The 23,072-nt window shown below is 46.8% G+C and overlaps 1 protein-coding gene across 1 annotated transcript in view; it reads left to right on the top strand.

Annotated features, from left to right (window-relative positions):
• The window catches only part of kif26ab (kinesin family member 26Ab), a 65,488-nt gene that overhangs the window by 6,935 nt on the left and 35,481 nt on the right, over positions 1-23,072 (top strand). Inside the window, exon 3 of the mRNA XM_068712835.1 lies at positions 18,651-19,124. Coding sequence (XP_068568936.1) covers positions 18,651-19,124 — 474 coding nt within the window. The remainder of the gene's footprint in view (positions 1-18,650; positions 19,125-23,072) is intronic.

Raw genomic sequence — 23,072 nt, 5'->3', positions numbered from 1 at the left:
TGCACAGACTTTACCTGAATGTGTCCTCTTCTGGCCATCTGGCCCTTTCTGGTGCGGCTGCATGCCACTGTAGTGTCTACAGAGAGCCGTCCAGATGTTCCCTCAGTCACCTGTCAAGGTGAGAAGAGCAATTTAGAGCTGCTTAGACCTGGGAATTTACTTTTGCTGCTTTTTTAGTTATTGTGAAGGTTGCAGTGCCTCTCTCTCTCATTCACCAAAGTCAAATATGTACAGACGACCTACAGCCATTCGGATGAAGACGTTCAATCGAAGTGCGTGACTTGGGAGAGCAGCTGCTCCATCACCTGTATAATGAGAACGAGAAGGCAATAAGCTGTGGCTTCATGCTCGGCAGAGCGTCGTAACGTTTCTTGAATCTCTGTAAATGTTGCATTTGGAAACCATGTCCACACTAGTAAAGAAGACGAAAGAAAGAAAGCTACAGACAGGAGACTGTTGGGTTAGCATAGCATATAGACTTAAGCTAGGAGGAACAGCTAGCCTGGGTCTTTGTTAAGATTATAAAAATGAGGTATGTGTTAATTTAAAAGCTTTAAAAGTGCTGGTAGGCACCTTTGGACAGAGCCTAGGTAGTCCCCCCCCCCCCCCCCCACCAAACCTGCTCACTAACATTAACTAGCTTGTCTCCTGGTTGTAGCTTCATATTTGGTGAACGATGCTAACTCTTAGCTAGAAAGAGAGTGTAAATGCCAAAATGTCTATTCCTGTAAACAACATGCTAGCTGGCATTGTGCAAATTAGTTAGTTATGTTTGGTCATTTTGAGTTGGTGCAATAATATTGAAAGTACCTGTTCACAGGTGTGTTTTAATTCAGACAACAGGCAATCAAAACTGAGGCCTGGTTGTGCTTTATTAGCGATCTTTTCATATATATTTTTTTTGACTTTTAAGCACCAGGTAATGCTGAGACTGTGACAACACCTGTATACTTTTAGCTATTTTCCCATTGTTAGTGTATTTGAAGAATGACTGTCGTGCATAATAGCACTTGTCGGAATGGGTTTGCTGCTGTTTGGTGAAGGATCATGTGTTACAATGAGCCAGACTGAAATGAAACAATGGATCTGCTGTCGAGGCTGGCAGGGCGATGTGTTACAGCACAGCACGGGTCTGCAGAGCATGAGAACGGAGCAAACAAAGGCAGAAATGTCAATGAGCAAATGATACAAATGCAACAAGAAGTGTAACCAGTGGGAGTTAATCAGTTTGACTTGTTAATTTAGGGCAAGCCGCCTGTGTGTGTGTGTGTGTGTGTGATTCTGAGTGTGTGTGATTCTGAGTGTGTGTGTGTGCTGATGTATGTTTTATGCACTCGGCGCTCCCACTGCCCAGCTCCATATGTCACGGTGAAGTGAGACGTGCATGATCCAGGCAGACTGCAGTCCATTATTGAGTCTGATTCAGAGTATTGGAAAAAACATAGTTGTTGAGATAAATTTTCAAGACGGCACACAGACACTGAGGAGCACTGAGTTGGAGGTAATCTCCTGCTGGCTCCATAAAAAGCGTTCAATTGACAGCAGGCCTTGTGGCAGCAGACAAATCGCCTGGCTTATAGCAATGTGCTGAAAGAGAACGCCAGTGCTGTGTGTCCTTGCCAAGATGGATATGCAGGCAGCGAACTCCGGGCTGTTTGGGCGTGGCTCCCTTGCTCACAGCAAACAGTGGATCAGTGGAGTACGGTGCCTAAGTGGACTCGACGTTTGCTCTGTTTGTTTTCCTCTTTGGCAGCTGTTAATGGAGCTTCTGCTATACTGCTTCTCACCTGCCAGGTCACGAGACGTTGCCTCTTTGGCAACGTTTACGCTCAGTAAAGTGTGTCGCATCGAGCGTTGCATGTTGATTGTTTAAGGAGCATTTTTACAAAAAATGAAATCTGCGATCAACGTTTATTAGCGACTGTTAAAGTTCCAGGAGCAAAGCACACAAGGAGTTTGTTTTTTGCAGGAACTGTAATTTATTTTATTTTATTTATTTTATGATTAGATTATATACAGGTTGAAGGTATGTTTAATTATGATGTATAGGAAGGGGTAATATATTGCTGAAATTAAACCAAATGTTTTTATATTTGCACTATTGATGTATACAATTAGCAAATTATGACAAAGTTGTTATTATTATCACCTCACAAAGCTGATGTTGAATGTGAAAGCAAGTAGTGGCTTATTTACACACCAGGCATACATGTAGCATGTATTAGCATTCGCTTTGTGTCATGTTTCTGGTCTCTTTTTTTAGCTCTGTTTTAATCTCGACCAACTCCTGAGGAAAATACCCCTTTAGTGGATAAATACAAGTACAATTGCAAAGTTTGTAACCCTAGTGAGCTAACTCAGAGTTAAGGGATATGGAGTCCAAACAAGCTCCTCAAAGGTAGTGGAATTAGCGACGTCATTTTTCTCAATGGGATCCCAACAATCACATTTTGAGTTTGGGACTTCTGGGTGCAAGTCAGTTCCTAGAGGAGCCTCTCAGTGACCAGCAGTAGTAAACTGAGCAGCTGCTGTGTGAATGCACCAGTGTGCTTTCATGTCATATTTCTATATATGTCTGGTTGCCAGTATGCATGCGTCCCTGTGTTCTTCTATTTGTGTTTGTGTAATAGTAGATGGATTGTGATGGGTTGTGTTGTGATTGGTAGATGGCTTGTGCTAACCCGTCTCACTGGCCTCCCCAGCTACGCGTTGGGCCGTTCTTTATTGTCAGGAGCTCATTCTGATACGTATATAGTGCTCCATAAATCCTGGCGCGGTGTGAAAATGCCAGTCAAAGTTCACGCTGCTCATGTTCATTTCATGCTTGAGTGTCCAGCTCCGTGAGGCAGGATGAGTGCGTGTATCGATGATGTGTGAACGTGCGTGTAAGTACCAGAGCGAAAAAGAAAGAGACGAAGCACATTCGGAGTCCCTCCATCCTTTCCACTTTACCGCAGAAGTCATCCATCTTTCTGAACTTAACTGCTACCAATTTATGATTGCATTATTACAGTCAGAGCTTTATAAAGCGCAGGCCTGGTGGTGGCCTGGTAAATGGAGAAGGTCTGACTGGCCAGCGCCATTACTCCGGTACCTCGGCGGGCTTAGCTCAAGGAGAAATATGATGAGAATACGAGCTCTCTTTAGCTCCGATAGCGGCCCTGCTGCTTTCTGACTTACTCTGGGCTGGGCAATAATTCAATATGGTAGTTGATCAACTTTCAATGGAATCATGTCATGATTAGATCATATATTGAGTTATCAATTAGTGTAGTTAAATCAAACTGTTGTCTTTATCCGATCACTTTGTATTTGTGTGCAGTCAGTATAGAGCTAGACATATTTTATTTATGTTCATTTTGCATTAAAGTTCTTAATTACATGAGAAAATACTTTTTTTTTCATTTGTATTATTTCACACAGGTGTTTGTTTACAATACCAGTTATTTCATAGAGAATATTTATTTACTGAATGACCAGAAAACATGACATATAAAACAATTTTTTCACATATACTGTAAAACTACAATTCACTCAGTTATTCGCCCAATTACTGGTTTGTCTCGTTAAATATCCCAAACCTCAGATTTCCACCAGAACGCTCTGCAGACAGACGGGGTAGAAGAACAGACAGTGTTGTAGCACAGTACTCATTTTTCTTTCATTATCGAATGACTTGACTTCGCAATTTGCCTGCTGACATTTGAAAGGAAATGGCACAGCGATGCAATTTTTACAAAATGGCAGCAAAGTTGCTTTTAATCCCCCGGAAAACTGTGTGTTGCTGAGGCTCTCAATAGGCGAAACGCCGAAAAGGTCAACCTCCGCTGTATGGATTTTCATAATGGATTTTCTCCAGAAAGAAGTACACTGATGCAGCAGCGGTGTTGTTTTGTCTGCGAATGGCAGCTGAGGTCTTTTTCTCCGGTTTTTGCACAAACCCCTTAGAGAAGCAGTCGAAGCGGCGACGGTCGAGATGGAGTTTTTGCTACTTTCGTACGGCTTGACTTAACTTTATCATGAAAGAGAATAGATTTTCACCCCTTCTTTGCTGAACTTGTACTGATACCTGACAGCGTTCCTTTAAGTGCCTCATCCAATGATCTGCTCGGCAGAGTGATCAAAGTGAGAGAGGGAAGAAGACCCTTGTAAAATCTCCTCAAAGTTGATAAAAGTGTTCCATTGTGCCTTGAACTTTCAGAAACAATAAAAAAAGAAGCACTTTTACTGCGGAGGTCACCGAACACGATGTAAATGAGGCTAATTAGATTTACGCTCAGATCAGCAGATATATACAGTGCTGTCTTGAGAAACGATGCCATCTTGAGCTTGTCATTACTCCCAGCGGATGCTTGTGGAGTAAACCTTCCCCTGCCTTCTCCCGTGATCCGACTCCCATTAATACATCCGTCCTTTATGCTTCCCCTCTTGTTACTGCCGCTCTATTTTATGATGTCAGTCTCTCCACTGAAGAGCTCTGGGCTGTTTTATCTCCTTCGTGTGTGTCGGGCACTTAAACGTAAACCTCTCTGTTTACGAGTCCCAAACTGCCTCTCCATCCTCTGTGTTTGCTGCTCAGTATCAGTTCAGCATCGCCCATAAAAGCACAGCCATCCTCGCTGTGTTCCGGGGACTCGCTTGTTGGGCCTCGCTCTGCAGTCCCATAGCTAAGAGCTGCCCGATTCCCATGCTGGGTGTGAGAACTGTGTGTGTGTGTGTGTGTGTGTGTGTGTGTGTGTGTGTGTGTGTGTGTGTGTGTGTGTGTGTGTGTGTGTGTGTGTGTGTGTGTGTGTGTGTGTGTGTGTGTGTACATGGTTATTCACAGAATTGTCTCTTCGGCCCAACTGAACGTAGTTCGATTGCCTTAATTCACTTGTCTTCGGAGCCGCTTTCAGTTAGTATTTTGCTCCTACATGCTGGCGTTTATTAAAATTGTCACTATTAATGTATTTTAGGTGGTTAACTGCTCCTCCCAGAAGGCTTTAAATCAACACCATCGACAGTAGCTGTTGTTTACTGCTCTAAATTTACAACATTTTGTTTAGCATTGGTGCTGGAATGCCTTTGAACGCGTCTGTGCGACACGGAAACGCTTCCCTCCCTCTGTGAAAAGGAGGGAAGCTCTCGGGGAGCACACCTGTGTGTCTTTGGCCTTGGTGGATTCCTGCATAGCTTCGCTGTTCAGAGGTGGAGTGGAGGCTACTGTTGTGTTCAGTCCCCCCCCCCCCCCCCCCCCTCCCCCGACAGCTCAGTAGCTCATAATAGCCAAAAGTTACAAAACCAGGGTCCTTCTCTCATGTCCGCTGCAAGTCCCAACAGCCAGCGGGCCGTAAAGCTATTATGTGGTCAAAGTTAAATGTGCGGTTTTTATTTACACACTGCATTTTTACAGGTTGTGTCAACTTTAGTTGGAGGTTTAAGCAATGTGTTGGTTTCCAGGGGAGGCGTCAGTCCTACAAAGCAATGCTGACCTTTTGACTTGACTTCATGATCAACATCTTTAATTCATTTCATCGGGCTTGTAGATGCACAAATTGGGATTTTTCTTTTTTATTTCCTTTTCACGTGCCGCTCCTGCCCCCAAACACAGGTAAACATGCACACATGTGTTCAATTCCTATATAAAATGCCCATCCGTCAGTGTGAGCGTCTCTTCACTGAAATGTGTCCAGCGCTGTCAAACGGTCATTACCACTTCCATCTAGCGAGACGCTACCCTTCCTCCTCCCTCTTCTGTCCATCCCCTGACCCCTCGGCCTCCCCCTCATCCCATGCTGGGCATTTATGTCTTCATCTCTTTTGTGAGTCGAAGGCTGTTTTGGCTGCGGCGTCCAATGGAGGGGTGAAACCGGGGCACACTTGAACTCCCATAGGAGCGGCCTGCTGGAGACCACATTTGAACTGGATTTGACCTGTCCGGCTGAACCTGATTTGTGTGTTTTGATCTCTTTTACGTCCCGTTCTCATGCATTTACGTACACATCTAGAATTTCCAGCAGCGGTTGGTTCCCATGCTGGAAAGCATTTAGGAAAGTGATTCCTGCTCGAGTTGTTAAGTTATAGAGGGTGCCGTAAAAGCCCTACAGTAGCCATTCAAAGTCATGGTGGCGCTGTGGGGATGGAGGGCTCGAGGCTCCTGAGGCAGCTGAACAATACTTAATTAGCTCATAAACAAAAGGCTAGTGGGGGATCAGAGGGGGCAATCAAAGCGTCCCGTTCCTTTGAGCTTCTCTCGCCGTCAACAAAGCCCCTCTAATGGCCCCCGTCACTCCGCTTGTTGTGTCTCACTACGGTGTGCTTCCTGACAACATAAAAGGCTCACATTCCAAAAAAGAGCCTCGGACAAGAGACGATGCCCGTCCACACCTCCCTCGGGGCCCGAGCGGCGCTCCCCGCCCTTTCCTCTCGCCGCCAGATATTGACATTGCTCCTCCGCTCGCCTCCGCAGTGTGTGTTTGGTTCCCCATGGCGACCGCTGAAGCTTTCATCCCCCCTCTTTCAGTCTTGTGTCCGTGACTTTGGTGGTCTGTTTTATTGCGTCCCTTTGTGTGACGCTGTGCTGGCACGCTGCTGGGAGCCTGTGAGGGAAGTGCACCACTGTGCCAGGATCTTGAGGGGTTATTCAAGCTTGGCATGAAGACAGGTGTGTAAGTCGTGTGTGTGTGTCAGGTGTGCATGCCTGTGCGTCACAGTGGCGTGGTGTCCATGTTTGTACAAGACAGTGAGTGTGTTATTTTTTTGTATATTTGGACACGAGGCCCTCTAAAGAAAACAGACGTCCACCGCCACACGAGGACAGCCAGGCAGCAGGTCGGAGGCAATCTCTGCTTGTTTGTGCGACTATGTTATCATCTCCTGTTTCCTGTCAAAACAGGAAAAGACATGGGCGAAAATGGAGGTTAGGAAAGTGCTGCCTTGATGTGCGTTGGCTGGAGATCCAGCTCTGCCTGACAGTGACCCTCCCGGCCAGGAAAAACAGACCCGTTCAGGGCGTAACCCACCGCGGGATACTTCATGGTGTTATTTTTATCACTTTCACAAAGCACGGCGAGGGATGCTTTCCCCAGCTGTTGACACAGGTCTGGGTCATTTTTTTGGTCTCCAAAACAGTGCGGGAGCAGCGGGCGGAGACACGGAGGGAGACGTCCCATCTGGACGTGTCCCTTTGGCCGGCAAGCCTCGCACGATTGTGGTCTCTGTTTAGGAAGGGAAATCCTTTTTGACATATTGTTAATCATGAAAGTGAGACACTCCTTTTCTTTGGATGATCCCTGGACCTCCATCACAATACCTTTTCCGTCCAGCCTGGAGTTGTCATGTGATTTTATCCATCCATCACACATATTTGTTCATTCTTTACAACAGGATTGCACACACACACACACACACACACACACACACACACACACACACACACACGGTAGACCTGGTAAATGCTCTTTTATGGGGCGTGACTGCGAGAACATTCCAGACAGTAGAGTCAGCTATCAATGTGGTTCAGGCGGGTTACTGCTGATGGCATGGCAGGTAAAAGCCCCGGCGTCTGCTGTGATGGGGCTAAATGAGAAGGCACGGACAGGCACGCTGCACAAACAGCTGATTAGGGAGCCGGCTAATTATTGACTGTTGAAAAATGATAGCCATCTCCCTCTCTGCTCCGCTGTGTAAAACTGAGAGTTACTCTTGTGTGGAATTCCAAGAGTTCGAAGGCAGAGTTAACTTCACCTCTTTATGGGGTCTCTAAAAAACGAAAGAGCTGCTCGCACAAGAATGCTATTGTCAGACTGACCAGATTGCACCAAGCAGGCTTTTTTTTTCGTTTTCCCAGCAATTTGTGTCGAGGCCTTAGTGACCTCAGCTTTAATTCACCACCACTGCTTCAGTTTGTGTGTGTGTGTGTGTGTGTGTGTGTGTGTATTTGATCAGTAACTGAACATGAGTCCTGACAGGTAAACATTGGGGATACTTCCCTCAGCACGTAGCGTCTCGAGCGGCAGCAGTGGTCCTGCTCCTTTCTCCGTGACCCAGATTAAGATACGGCGTGTGCTTGTTGACTGGGGGTCGTTGTCATCAGCAGGCGGGGTCGGAGTTCATTTGTCTTTCTTGACAGACCTTCATGCGGTGTTGCCGCGCTTTGGCAGAAGGCCACACCGACGCTGACCTCCGTGAGTCGCGCAATTAGTTACCCTTTGACCCCCTCGGTCCCACAATCAAACTCAGGGCATGGACCGGGCATGCTTCTGCATCCCCAGACCCACTTTACATATGACTATGTGTGTACGCGCGTGTGTGTGTGTGTGTGTGTGTGTGTGTGTGTGTGTGTGTGGCTCAAAAAGGCACAGATGTAGCATGTGATTCAGTCTTACATGATGTAATAGCTTGTTCTTCTTTCAGTCTACTTCACACATGAAATTAAAGAAAATAAAGCGTTTGGAGTCATGCATAAAAAAATCTAATGATATACAGTATCAGGCGACTTTCCATTCTCCACTCATACATATGAAAAAGATCCATTAGTCTGCCTCCATCTGCTGCAAACTGTACAGCTTCCCTCCTCGAGTGACTATTGTTGTTGAACTGATCTTAACGGGGTGTTTCTCATGCTCTTAAAGAGCGGTTAAAGCGCATCACTCAAGGCTCCTGTAGACAGACGGACTCGGATGAACGCCATTAAACCCTTGAGCCAAAAATATAAATCTCGCTGCAGACTGAAGCTCTCCATTTTCACTTTGTTTGACATGATCCGTCCTCGCGGTGTGGCTTTGAACACTGCAGCTTCCTTCTATTTCTCTCAAGACTGCGTGTCTCTCCATCACGACGGATTCCTCATCTCTCACCAAGCAGGCAGAGAGAAAGCCCCCGAAGAATGTGAAGAGCACAATTCAAGACGGAACTCAACAAAGCTGCCAACAACTCCAAGGCTATCTCTTCATTTCGCGATGGGGAAATGACAGCAGCAATGTCCTCGTCCCTGTCATGTGAATAGAGACGGTTTCGTAACTTCTTCCCTGTTCTGCGTTCGGTTGGCGGTCTCCAGTTAGCGTGCGTCAGTGATTTGTCCGACCTCTTAGTCATGAGGAGGCTCGTTCAAACAGGTTCACGAGACACAAAGCTTTCACAAGTTGCTCTGCTTTCTCCAGTGTGCTGCAGCGTGTTTGAGCGTTACCTCTGCTAGACTTTTCCTCTAGCACCATCGGCAGGTCAACATTTCCAAATACCAAATACTTGCAAAACTAATAATATTCCCATCAGACGGGGCTTTGTAATGTTATGTTATGGTAAACATGGGAGACGGTATACCTGCTTTACGTGCTAACATTGCCACTGTGAGCATGTTAGCATGCTAACGTTAGCGTTCAGCTGACTTAGTCTTGTTTCAGTGTGATGCCAGGAAACGGTTTCATTTAACTTTGTTGTATTTGAAAACATTTATGAAATAAAGCACAATTGAATTAATTCATCAAATATTATTTCTTCATAAACAATTTCAAAAAAGTGAACATTTTTCAACCCGACCGCTCCTCACCAACTCATTTGAATATTAAGTGAAATGGTTTGGAGTTGCTTTTTTTTTTTTTTTTTTTGTTGCGGGCCACGAGGCCATTCTCAGGATGCTATTGTTTCTCCAAGACAAAGTGTCAAAAATGTGCATGTGAAAACATTTTGATAAGCCGAGCATTTTGTAGGACGGTGAATGAAAATCCTTCGGACTCAGTGAGTGGATTAGCGCGCGCCATTCTCCGCCGAGATAGTTCAGCCCACTTCCTTATCTCGCCGATGTTCAATTGAATACGTCTAGACGTCTCAATTAACGAGAAAAAAAAAACCCCCAAACAAAACCCAGATACTGGTTAGTGCTTATCTAGCAGTACTCTCACCAGCATTCAACAACTAGTTCTCATAAACAGACTACAGTTTTTCCATTAACGCAGCCCTTTCTGGCTGAAAGCCCTGGGCTGATGTTTAAATTTCTATTATTAGTGATAATTGTGTTCTGTGAGAAGTCATTGGCATGGTAATGACATCTTTCATGATAAATTAGTATTCCCCCCCTTCTCTCTCTCTCTGCCTCACCTACACTCGGCTGTTGCACCAGACTGATTCTGCCGCTCCATTGTTCTCCCGACACGCAGCAGCTCTGTGAGACACAAAGCATGTCACTCTCTGAGATAAAGCTTCTGCAGACTGGGAGTGGATGGGATAGGGAACGCTCAGCACAAGCTCACCTTGGCTCAGGATGATTTGCGCTTTGCTGTATGAACACGGTTAAGGAGCCAAAAATGGGGGGGGGTTTGGGGGGTGGTGGGGGTACTAACCTTTCAGCTCGTTGTACAGTCCCCACGGCTTTGTGTCGCTAATCAGTCACACGGTTGCTCCCGCATCCTGCTCAGGCACACGGGCCGATAAGTGAAAATTGAGATATCCTCCAAATAGAAAAAAAAAAAAAAGAAAAAGTGCCATGCTCAACAATAACCACTTGCAGCGGCTCATTATGTGGCTTCACAAACCGAATCTACAGTCACTCCGTGTGTGTGTGTGTGTGTGTGTGTGTGTGTGTCGAGAGGGAGTGGGAGGGAGACTGAACCTCCAGCGGCAACAGAAAACTTGAATATTTATCCACATGGCAGCTCGCCAGCGTAATTGCTGCAGCGTCCATTCCGAGAGGAGAGTGGAGAGAATAACACTTCACCTTGTCGTCGCTTTCCCTGCCGCTCTACTTTCATGACTTGGGAGTATGCTCGCAGGTGTCTGGGATGAAGTATCGCAATAGTCCTATAGAATGAGGCCTAAGAGCTCCTTATATGTTCATGTGCTGCTTGGCATGAACAAAAAAAAAGTAATCTAAAAATGATGAATTCTGATCATGTTGTTGATGCGTAGACTTTTTTTTTCCCATTATGGATGTTGTTGGAGATACCGTATGCAATTACTTCTGTTTGAGCATGAGTAACTCCCTTTGCATTTTTGTCTGATAATTAACCGTTTGCGCGCACACTTTCACACTTCACACACTTCACACACCGCGTGGCTGAGGGAGTCCTGCGATGGGGGGGGGGATCAGTTGCCATAAGCTTTAGCGGCAAGTTTGTTTTCTCTGTAAATAAACTGCAGGGAACCGAGATGTGCTCCGTTTCCCCAGTCCAAACGAAAAAGCCCTCCCGCAGAACAAGCGGCAGAGAACGCAGCTCTCTTGGAGCGACAGCATCCGAGAGAGGAGAAGCAGGTGGCTGTCATCACTGCGTGGAGACTGAATGGGGGGTTTGAAACACAAGTGAAGTGGTGGTTTGAGCTGTTGGAGGGAACTATTGTGTCAGGATCCTCTATTCGGCAGTGAGTGTTTTTAGAGTGGGCTCTTTAGACAGAAATAGATCTCTCAGCGGGCTCCAGTGGATGGATACCGAATACCGTTTCAGTTTCACGCTGCACACTAATGAGGACTTTTGCAAACGTATGGAACAGTGGGGGAAGTTTCATTTTGCTTTTAAATGCCAGTGGTCGGAGTGTTTTTTTGCTCAAAATAGCAGATTGAGAGGAGAGGACCAGCCACTAACCTCCGCCTTTCATTAGCCATGCTCTCTGAGAATGTGCCAGACGATTTGAACCTCCATCCCCTCACCCCACCTTTCCTTCCCCTCCTCTGTCCTTGCTCTCACCTGCAGGTTACAGCAACACCTGGCTCCCGTCTCTCCAGCTTGCCTGTTGAATTTTTCATTATGTACTCATTTTTGGTTCGTTTCCACAGCCACGGTTTGGGGGGTGGGGTTGGAAGAGAAACTACCTTGAGAGCGTCTCCGAGCCAAAAATCAGCCATTCTAATTAGAGGCGCACAATTGTTGGTGCAAGTGTACATAAACACGACTCACCGCGTCCCCGGTGAGAGCAGCATAGCAAACAGCCCTGCTGCTGTCTGACGGGCTCAACAGCAGCTACCGTACGGGCAGACAAGTGGAAGATATTTCAGGTGGAGGAAAGAAAAAAAAAGAAGTGTATCTGGCAATGCAGCTGAGCATTACTTCCACTAATGAGAAAACTTTGGGTGGATCATTCATGTCGTTCTCTCTGTGAAAGCCAGAGCGACTGTTCCGTCTCTGCTTCTTATTGAGTGGAGGTCTTTGTGGCAGTTGCTAAAGGGCCTCACTCTCCCGCCGGTGAGCCCGGGCCGGACCTCCCAACGGCCCGACCCCGGCCGATGAAGCCGATGAAAGCTTGACGGATCTGAAGCTGAGACAGTAAAGGCTGCCTTGCGTCCACAGAAAAAAGAGAGAGAGAGAGAGAGAGAGAGAGAGAGAGAGAGAGAGAGAGAGAGATGTTGGAGAGGGGGAGGGGGGGGGGAGCGGGAGAATGAAGTCTGTCCAAACAGTCTGAAAGGGGCTTGTTTTCTTTTTGTGCGTGAGTGAACAGGAAAAGGTAATTAACTGGCCAAGTGGCGAAAGACTGGAGTGATGGATGGGTGTGGTGTAAAGAGAGAGACACACACACACACACACACACACACACACACACACACACACACACACAGATGCATGCATTCATCCGTTTCTTCCTCTTGGTTTACTGAACCTTTTTATATCGTCACCCTTTTATGAAAACATGTACAGTATGTGTCATTCTGCCTCCAGTAAGAGGAGCTTCAAGCACTCACGCCCTGATGAATGGGTCGACCATATGGAGTGGTGACACATCATTACGGGAGGTCATTAATGGTTGCGGGGTGGTTTGTCAAAGACTCCTGAGTGATTACATCTGACTCTTATCTATGTTTAACCTGAGGGTCAGCAGGATCTACGGCCCTCTTTTTCATTTTTGATGGACAGCGACATCTGTTTTTATGGATGAGTAGAGGAGGCATACAGTGGGCTGTATCGCAGCGCGAGTATAAGCCCGGAAAAAAAAGTATAGATGTCGCACCAGATCTTATAAAACATAATTCTCGTGTGCTCTTTCTAACGGCACATATTGCTCGACCCTGTAAACGTTCACCGTCTGAGGATTTTGTCGGTGGGACGTTCTGGACAGGTGGGGCTACCGTGTGTTGAAAGTGTCACTGAGGGGTAAAAGCCTATTTGCATTTTCTGTCAGCCATTCAGTGACAGTTAAAGGGAGGTAAGGGCTAAATCACACAGGGCAGACAGACAGACGTCTGTGAGCTCCTCGCGAACAGATGCTTGATGCAGGGAGACTTGGCTGCTCATCTAAGAGAATGCTGATGCAAAAGATCTGATGTACTCCTCTAAACAAGGTAATCTAAAAACGGGGACGTTTGTTCATCGCAATGTGTTGTTGACTTTGTAAGTAAGCAGTTTGGTAATGCTATCTTATCGCTCTGAGAAAAATGCAATCTTGTAAAAGTCAGAGGTGAAAAGGTGTGACACTGGATATCTAGTAGACCTCGCCTGGTGCTCGTTTCTCGGTGCTTCAACTTTATTTTACCAGGAGGTTTACAAGAGGAAGAGGAGCAGGGAGAGAAGCCTCTGAAAAGCATTTCTCTCACAGAAGCTCAAACTACATTTTAGAGTCTTTATCGCATTATCTGAACAATACGATAAGAGCTAGACAAAAGCCACATTTCACATTAGAAATGCAGTAAAAAAAAAAAAAAAAAAAAAAAAAGCAGCAGAGATATTTCGCAATGATTTGATGGAAACTCATTGTGCGCCAATAAAAAAAAAAAAAAAAGCCCAAAGACTGACAGAAAAATGAATCAGTTTTTCACACAGCGATAGAGGATGAATGAATTCAGTGGTGCATAGCGCCGGATGCTTTTTTTTTTTTTGTCTGAGGCACTATTATGTGGTAGGTAATGACGGTGTTGCTGCAGATAGCGTGCTTTGTTTGGGGGCGGGGAGGGGGGGGGGAGTCTTATTACGGGTTTGTTTAATCTTGTCAAGTCAGCAAACGGGGGCAAACATCTGTTTCATGTGATTTGGTGAGCCGTCCCATTCTGTGTCCCACCAAAGGCATTCCCACAGAGTTAAATAGCACGCCGGTGTGACATCCTGAGTCATTGTCTTCTCTGCCTCCGAGCAGGCAGTGGTTAAATTTAATGGTCTGTATCCCAGATCTGCTGCCGCACTAAAAGTCCTACCTGATACCTAATCAGAGTCGCCGGCCTTCCGCCTCTCTTCTCCTTCGGGGGATCCGAGCCGAGTCGGCTGGTCCTGAAGGTCGAGGTGGTGGGAACGGCTGAGAAGGAGCAGGGGGCAGAGAGGGGATTACACCGCTGGATGTGTTACTTTCATCCTGGGAATGTAATCTGCCTTAATGCCCCGTGCTCACCCGGGGCAAGGCCAGCAGCTGTGCTCGTTTTTCTCCCTGACTTGGCTGTCAGGGCGAGCCGGGCTACCTGTGGGAAAGCAGGCCTGCTGGAAGGTCTCGTCCTCACCCCGGGATCTGGACTGCCAGGGCTCCTGCGGTTTATGGGGGGGGGGGGGGGCAATCCCCTTTGAGACTTATGGAGACGGTGTGTGGTTAGGGTCAACACTGTCTCACGCCACGCAAACACAGATTGGCTCCTTACAGGGAAGCAGAGGAAGGGAGAGCCAGGAGTTGAAACGGCATTACATTTGGCAGCTGCTGTGTGGTCTTGACTTTACAAGAAATGCAGTCATAGGAAGTACTGGAGAGTTGTAATGTGTAAACAGGACTGGTGCTGGTGAGAGCAAGAAGTTTAGTGAGGACAGATATAAAGTGGTGTGGTACTGACTCTCTGGGAGGAATGTTTCCATGCTGCTAGAATAATAAAAGGGAAACCTGGAAGGAGAAAGAAAGAAAGAAAGGAAGACTGAGCATTTTAATATTAAAGTCAACTTTGCTACAATGCTGGGTTCTGGACTAATTCTGGGCGAATCGCACCGTGACTGATGTCTGAAATAAGAAAGTAAATCACATTCAGACAGAATGCTACAGAGTACCAGCAACTGTAAAACAGTTCAGACAGGAGCTGCATGCCGCGTGCTCCGGTATGTCAGAACTTTTCACTGTCATTTTCCTCTTTTTTTTTTTTTTTTTCTCATCATAGATGCACATTGATACAATTTTTGCTTCATTTCTCTTTCTGCCACTGCTGCAGTGGGTCACAGTGGGCTCTACTGGCATAGAAAATATGGTTTCCAGGGTATTTTACTTTCAATGGAGCGTGCCTAAAAGTCTCTCGGCTAGCAAGGGAGCCTCATGCATTTCAAATCGCTACGTGACCTTCCCTTGATTTAAGGCCGCTTGCTGCATCGGGCCTGGCGCTGCACATCAGAGGCACATCGCACGCTGAATGCTGAAACAGTCAGGAGGCATTTCCACTTTGTCTGCTTAGAGAAAAGGTGTTCTGACGAGGACGAGGTAAACGAGGTGTGATTTGAGGAAGAATCCGTCGTGTGACTTTGCCCGCCGGTGCCGTTTGTGCCTTAAGGAGGCATGGGAGAGAAATCATGCGCATCTTTCTCCCCGTCTCCTCATCCATACAGTAAGTGGTTACGGCTGAGCTTGTTTCCATCAGCCTCTGGGCATGGGGTGTCTGTGATGACACTCTCCATCAAGCCAGAGAGACAGTCAGTTAGTCGGGTGGCTCTCTCTCTCTCTCTCTCTCTCTCTCTCTCTCTCTCTCTCTCTCTCTCTCTCTCTCTCTCTCCTGCTGCTGCTGCTGCCCCTGGTTTTCATCACAGTTAGTGCGAGGGACAGAGACAAACTTTGGTCTCTAAGGGCAGCGAAGGGCTCATTCCAAAGGCAGGGCTTCCTCTCCCCAGTGAGCTCGGCACAACCGCGCTTTCCATAATAAGGCCATAGCATCTGACTGCATTTGTCCCCAGAGTTTAATAAAGATCAGTGCTGACAGGCAGTAAACCAACACAACCACCCACGAGCCTCCAGGCAAGGGCCGCAACCCCGGCCTACCTCCTCCCACCTCCCTCCCTCTCTCTCTCTCTCTCTCTCTCTCTCTCTCTCTCTCCCTGTCCTCTCATCCTCGCTCTGTGCAGTTTGAGTCTCTCTACGGATAAAACCCTCGGGTTGCAAAAACCAGAACCGTCTCCCACTCGTACAGAACAATGGCCGAGGAGTCGGAGGCCTGAAGTAGCTCCACGCCTCTCTCGGGAATGCTTTGAACGTGTGGCTCGTGTTGATGCCGTGCATTACGTACTTCTCCTGAGCAGTGCTGCTCTTCACACCCACTTGCACCTGTCAGTAATAGATTATATGGTTGATAAAAGAAACGATATGAGTTTGGGGGTTGGGCGCACCCATGCATCATATGTTGTATGTTTATGCACAAGCTCTGATGTGAAACGTGATGGCACAAACATAAGAGTGAACTGTTTGAGCTTGTAGCTACACGGTATCTTTCCAAGCTTTAACTGTGTTAGATCTATATTTTTTTTTTATTGTCTGAGCGATCTGTGAAATATCTACCGATCTCGATGTCCTTGTATGATATGCTCTTCTCCGCCTTTCATGCGCCACATCAGAGATGGATTCTGCGGCCTTCAGTTTCATCGCATCCACCTCGTTCTCCTCCGCATCCTCATCATCGGCGTCATCATCGCCATAAGCCTTGCGGCCCTGACCCTTTATTCACTCCGCAGGGCATAAAGCTCACAGACAGCTTTACAGGAGAAGCCCCGCTCTCTAACCTCCACAATCCTAACTGAATAGCAGATGGGCTCAGCTTTGTGTGTCTTTTTATTAGCTCCCCTAAATCAACACCTAACAATGCATGGAGAGAGCGAGAGAGCGAGAGAGAGAGAGAGAGAGAGAGAGAGAGAGAGAGAGAGAGAGAGAGAGAGAGAGAGAGAGAGAGAGAGAGAAATTGATTTCTTCCATCTACCGGTGCCCCGAGGTGGGTAAGAGGTGGTCGGGGGGCAAAGGGTGAGGGGTGATGGAAGGGGCGGAGTCGACTGCTTATGACTTTACTTCAATTTCCTGTCTTGAGAGCACGTACATGAAGCCAGACGAGACAAATAGCAGCCAGCGGTGTTTTCTCCAGCTCCAATTTGTCATAGACTCTTTCATCTTATTTCAGAGGAACTGTCCCGTCTCCCGTCTCGTGCATAAATATCCTGCCCGAGCGTTAAAGTAGAGATTGTTCACATGCCAGGATCGTTTTCTTTTTTTTTTTAAATCCCTAAATCGTAGCTTTATATTTCTATTATAAGCTTCTTACATTTTAAATCCATTCCTCACTATAGCATCGACATTCACCACACTGATCTACCATCAGACAGTCGTCAGCCCATCGTCTTCGTTGTGAGATTTATGGGATTTTTCCACATATTTCTCAGATGTGCTTGCGTCCTGTCCCTGCCTTCCTATGCGTGGAAGTAAGTAGCTGGTACACTAAACCGTTTACCGGAAGCACTCATTCTGCATCAGGCCGGGACTTACAGTCCTCCGCATGATTTCACTTTTAAGTAAAGTGATGATGTGGAGATTATGCTGATCCGTCATTGAGTATAATTCCGTGGATTTTTGAAAATAAGGACCAATGCGCAGATGATACATGTCCACTTTCTATAAGGCTGCGTGATCACACTATTAATTCTGCTGGGTGTTTGCTGAGAAAGGTCATCTCAAAGTCTTCGTATTGAGCTGCTTTCATGGGGAGGAGATTTAGAGTCCCTCAGCCTGCCTCTTTGGTCTCTGGGTCTATTGGGTTAGCTGTATTAAGTGGCACTACATTAGGGCATAGGATTGCTGTTTCTCCGCTGCTTCACTCCTCCTGATCACCTCGGAGGTTCCACGGAGCAAAGGCCTCATAAACATTTATGCACGGGCTGTGGGCTCCTGTCTTAAGCCACGACTCCACAGGGCAGAAGCCTAGTGCCCCTTTATGCCTCTTAAGAGACTGTGTTGACTGTCTGTGTTTGTGTGTGTTTGTGTTTGTGTTTGTTTCCTGAAAACACAGAAAAAAGTTATGTTCCACCCTCACTTAGGATTTGAATAGTTCATTGATAGCTCAGTGTGCTTCCTGGAGGAGGTGGTTATTGTCACATTTGGTGGCTTATCATATGTTTTCATGCTGGGACACTTATCATATGTAAATTGTATGGTTTTAGGCACTAGATCCCCCTCAGCTGTTGTTTTGTTTTCTCATTCCTCCCAAGCAGAGACTGGAACCCTAGGGAGCCTTCTTGGAGATGAAGTGAAAGGACAAAACTCCACTGGACACCGTCACTAAAAGCAGCAATAAGCGGAAATCTGCTCGGTCTTGTTATTTCTAAGGCTTCACACATTCCGCTTGCTGTTGTTGTTTTTTTTTTGGTTTGTTTGTTAGGAATGTCTCTTCAAGTAATCTCTCCGAGCCTTATTTCAGAGTTGTCTCCTCATGTTTGGGATTGTTTGGTCTCGGCTCCCTCGGCGGACGCTGTGAAATGAGCACATGCCTGGTGAACCTGATCCGCAGTCTTAAATTGCATGCAGGCAAAAGCATCTGAAGTCTAAACAAACAACCGTCCCCGAAAGAGGAAGTGTTTTAAAGCAGGGGTGTGAGGGTCCCCGGAGGGCAGCCGGGGGACCACACTGCTAGCAGACCGCTGACGCTCCAGAAAAATGTGAACAACAAACAGGAAATCCTTTCAGAAAGAACAGATAGTGAGATATGCTCGAGATCCAGTTAGACACAGAGTTGTGTTAAAGCCCCTCTCTTGTTTGTGTTTACTCTGCAGGATCCTGGATATGCAACCTTCCTGTTCGAGCAGCTCCAAAGACCCGGGAGCCATGAAGCTGGTGTTAGCTGTTGCCAGGTGTGCTCCACACCTCTCCACCAACTGAGGCAGGAGGCCTTGCAGACGCTCCACGCTCCCATCCTCACCCTCAGCTCAGACATGGCAGCCCCGCCCACTGCCTCCTTTTTACCGCGGCCTGCTAGATTCACCGTGTCGTCCTCCAGTGTCCATGCAAAACAGCTGTCCAAAGGCCAACCGGCCGCTCACTCGGTCCTTCCCTTGGGGGAGCGGCACAGGGTACCGGGCTGGTCGCAGAGCCCCTCTGTCTCCTCGGGGCCTAAGACGAGTGTCCAGGTGACTGTGGCAGGAGGGCAGATCAGCGGATCCCTGGGCTCCGTCACCATTCAGGCACAGCAGTACCTCGAGGGCGTGTGGAGCATCTCCAGGGTCAACAACTTCATCCCTCAGCCTATGGTATGGTTTTTAAACTTTTATACTACATTTCATACATTCTCATCTTTAATCTAGTGCAGTAGAATGAGATTAAACTCTTAAAGGGTCAAATAGCAGACAATAATCGGTCATGTAAAGGAGCCACAAGACCATCATGTGCTTGAAATGTATTCGAATTCAATCATGAGGAAAAGGGATGATACATATTCCACGTAATCAACCTGAATCAATGAAAATGTATCAATGAAATACTTTGAAACATTTTCTTTTTCCTAAAACGTTACATTTTTCGGACCTTGTAGAGGAGATGAAGCCCGGCAAGAAAATGTGTGAGTCGGAGCTCTGCAGGAGTGCTGACCTCTCATTCCTCAGTAGTCAAGGAGTCTGAGTGATCTGAGGTCAGAGGTCACAGCAACACTAATCTGCTGACCTTCTCCTCAAGGGCATTTCAAATGACCACCCCGCAGCGTCGCCGTAACTCTTCTGTCACGTTGGATAAGCGCTAGTCTGCGCTTTGTTTGATGTCTTGGAAAAGTCCTGAGTTTTGCTCCTTGGCGTCATGGAACTCATCGTCCTGCATCTGGTTTACGACTATAGATAGTGTCTTTGCTCATTTACACGTTTTGGAGTCAACAGTGTGCGTTCTTTTAACACCGTGAAGCAATGACGGCTGGTCTGCTGATACCAAGCTTTCTGCGGATGTCTCTTCCTGCGTTGACGGGGACATCTGGTCTCAGACCTGATTGACAAACCTTTGTAGCATTCTTCACCAGGCAGACTCGGTGTGCATACCAAACAGCATGTGCTATCATCATCTAGTCTTTGCTCTTTAATATCCCTAACAGATACAGTATGTAGACTGTGATTTCACCTTTTTTTTTTTTTCTAACTGATGTTAACTGCGGTCTGTTACGGGTCTTGGCAGTGTTCCTCCTTTCTGCTTCACAATTGAAGACAGATTTTCACTCCCCCCTTTAATGTCAACAAGTGCCTTCAGACATGGTTTATGGGAGGCCATCAGAAGCTTTTAACTGCATGTACACAATGTAGGTCAAATCCAACGGCCTGGCACGGGAGGGACAGGCTGACTTGTGTTCTCCGTCTATGTGTCTAAAAGCAATTAGTGGCCCTTGGAGCCGGAATGAGTCGCTCAATGCCACATAGCTGAGGCTGAGTCCATCCTTGGACAGAGAGAAATGTCCCTTCAGGACATGAAGTTATAGACACAGCAGAAATGCGTGTTATTTTCCCTTAGCTTGTTTCTTTCATTAAAACCACATCCTTCAGAGAGACAAAAAATCCACACACACTCACACACACTCACGAGGATTGGGAGTTACGCTGTGCCGAAAGGCACAAGCTTTATTCATGAGTCCCTCTTGGTTTTTCTGTGGGGAAAAAAAGCATGCAGTGATCTTCAGACAAAGAAGCAGAGATGGACGTGTGTGCATGCGGGAGACCGACATAAATCCTGTCGACCAGGGAGCCCGGGGCGCTCCCACACACAGCCCATTATAGGGCACCTTGAATCTCCCATTTGGGAAAAGGCTCTGGTTAACATCTGGAATGATGTTTGTAGTCGTTGGAATTGAAGCTATCTGGCTCCCTCTTTGTACTTGACTGACACTGGTTGTTAGAGCCAAATATGGTGTAAATACGACTGTATTTCTCAGTGTATGCATTGGGTGGCGCTGTATTAATGTCCTGGGCTCAGGTATATAAGTCTACAACGGGTGCGTTTAATGTCGGTGGAAAGAACTGGACTCTCTTTCCGTTGTTCCACACTGAAGGGAATAAACGAGCGCTCGTTCAACAGACTTCTCTGTGATGTTACATTAGATAGAGTACAGGACTGGGCTTCTTTAACACTGGTTCATATCAGAGCAGCTGCCTTGAACTGGGCAAATGGCACCAAAATGCACTGATTTGAGACAGCCTGATGCAAAACCCCAACTTTCGATAAGCTCCAACTTCACAATCGCTGAAGTAACTCCTGGTGTGTGAATAAGCGCTTCAAGCAGTTTAAATAATCAAGAAAAACACATTTCAAGGAGCGTTATTATACTATAAAAAACAAGAAATTGACTGACCCAAATTTGCGATTCTCTCTTTGCCCCGTAAAATCCACAACCACATGTGCGCTAATCTACAAAGACCAAGTGCTCTTGACCCACGAGGGTCTCCGTTATTGGCCCACTGGCCGCCTGCTGCCTCGGCCGGCTCCACTGCCACCAATTTGAAGCCCAGCAGATGATCTTGGCTGCTGTTTCTTTGGTGCAGCTGTGCTCGCATGGCCATGTGCCACCGACGGCAACGAAGACAAGAGAAGAAATGGATGCAGGAAGGAAAGGGGAAGGATGATTCTTGCCAAATTGACAATTATAGTATTTGCTTTTAGACGGTGGACATTTTCTGTCCTTTTCTCACACGATAGGTCTCCGGTATTGTTAGAAGTCGGTTTTCACCTCAGATGGACTCTTGTTGGTTACAGAGGCCAGCCAAGCACGACAGTCAGATTAACACAAGGCCCATTTCACTTCAGTGATTGTCTGTTGACCGCGGGGATCAAAGGTCACAGGGGAGTCCTGGTGCTCTCAGCGGCGGAGGAGGAGGAGACGGTCTGCCGATAGGGTGCCGGCCTATATGCTGTTCACTTCAGACTTCACAGGAAGCGCTCTCCCAAACCCCTTTTTTCTCTCTTTCGACTCTCTCCATTATGTTCAAATCTCTCTCTCTCTCTCTCTCTCGCTTTGTCTCCTACCCCCTCCCTTTTCTGCCTTTTCTTTCCAGTGGTAAACCAAGAAAAAAGGGATCAGGGAGAGCCGGGGGTTAAAGAGCGGAAGGCCAGCTCATTACTGGCTCTCGATATAAACGGGCGAGCACACATGGCTCCACTGACACGGCCTAATTACCTGACCAGGGGATAGATTGTTCTTTTCAGTCAGAATCAGGGCCAGTCCAGGTCCAAGGCTGCAGAGAGCAGCTCGGCTGAGGGGTTTAAGTCCCCAGTCTTAATACCGAGGGCACTACTTTGTGATGGGCACTGTGATGAGCTCACGGTTGTGTCCACCTACACATATGTGTGTGTGTGTGTGATTTGGCAGTTATCAATTTTGAGCCCACACCCCAGCTACGAACAGCTGTCCCTGAATGCTCCTGAAAATGTGCTGCTGATTTGATTTAAAAGCCGACACTACTCCGACTCAATCAGTGACAGATTTGATGAGCTACACACAGCGGCTTCCTGTACGGCTGCGTGTGAAGTGCTCTAGTCTTTCGTGCCAAAGTGTAATGGGAGTTCCCAGCCTGTCACCGACACCAGCACGGTATGAAGGCTTTTCCGCTCTGGCGTCTGCTTGAGGATCTGCATTTAGGCTCGTTTCAGTTTGCAGCCACTGGTTTTTTTTGCGTGGTGTACTTCTCAAGTCATAACTTCACATACCGCAGCTTGATATCAGACTTAAACATCCACGATGAAGTCTCAAGAGAGCGAGACCAGACCTCTAAAGACGAGGATTCTTAACTCTGATAACAAGCTCAAAGGGAAGAAATGGAAAAGTGGGAATTCGTGCGTGTGTGTGTGTGTGTGTGTGTGTGTGTGTGTGTGTGTGTGTGTGTGTGTGCACTGTAGGTCCATCGTTTGTCAAATAGTCAGTGAAGCTTTTCTGAGGGGAAGAAAGTTCCCCTCTTCTCACAGTGGCAGGCAGTTTGCAGAGCAATGGCCAAGCCTCTCATGTGAATATCAGAATGTAAGTATGTCCTCACGTTGTGATGTATTGCATTCACATGTCAGGCTTGGCATATAAATAGTGCAGCTGTCAGCCTGTTGACAAATGACAGATAATAGAAAGCCAGACACCTCCATGAAAAAGATTGTAAAGAATTTTATTTTAGTTGTATATGCAGAGGGCCTGAACTGTGTTTATAATACATAACCTGTCAAATGGCACAGCGCTGCGTTGTGCTCAA

The sequence above is a fragment of the Cebidichthys violaceus genome, unplaced genomic scaffold (assembly GCF_023349555.1).
Source record: "Cebidichthys violaceus isolate CVI_PGR_0920_01 unplaced genomic scaffold, fCebVio1.0.p SCAF_177, whole genome shotgun sequence".
NCBI classification, from domain to species: domain Eukaryota; kingdom Metazoa; phylum Chordata; class Actinopteri; order Perciformes; family Stichaeidae; genus Cebidichthys; species Cebidichthys violaceus.
Note: the sequence above shows the minus strand (reverse complement) of the source record. Positions and strands in the feature narration are given on the sequence as shown.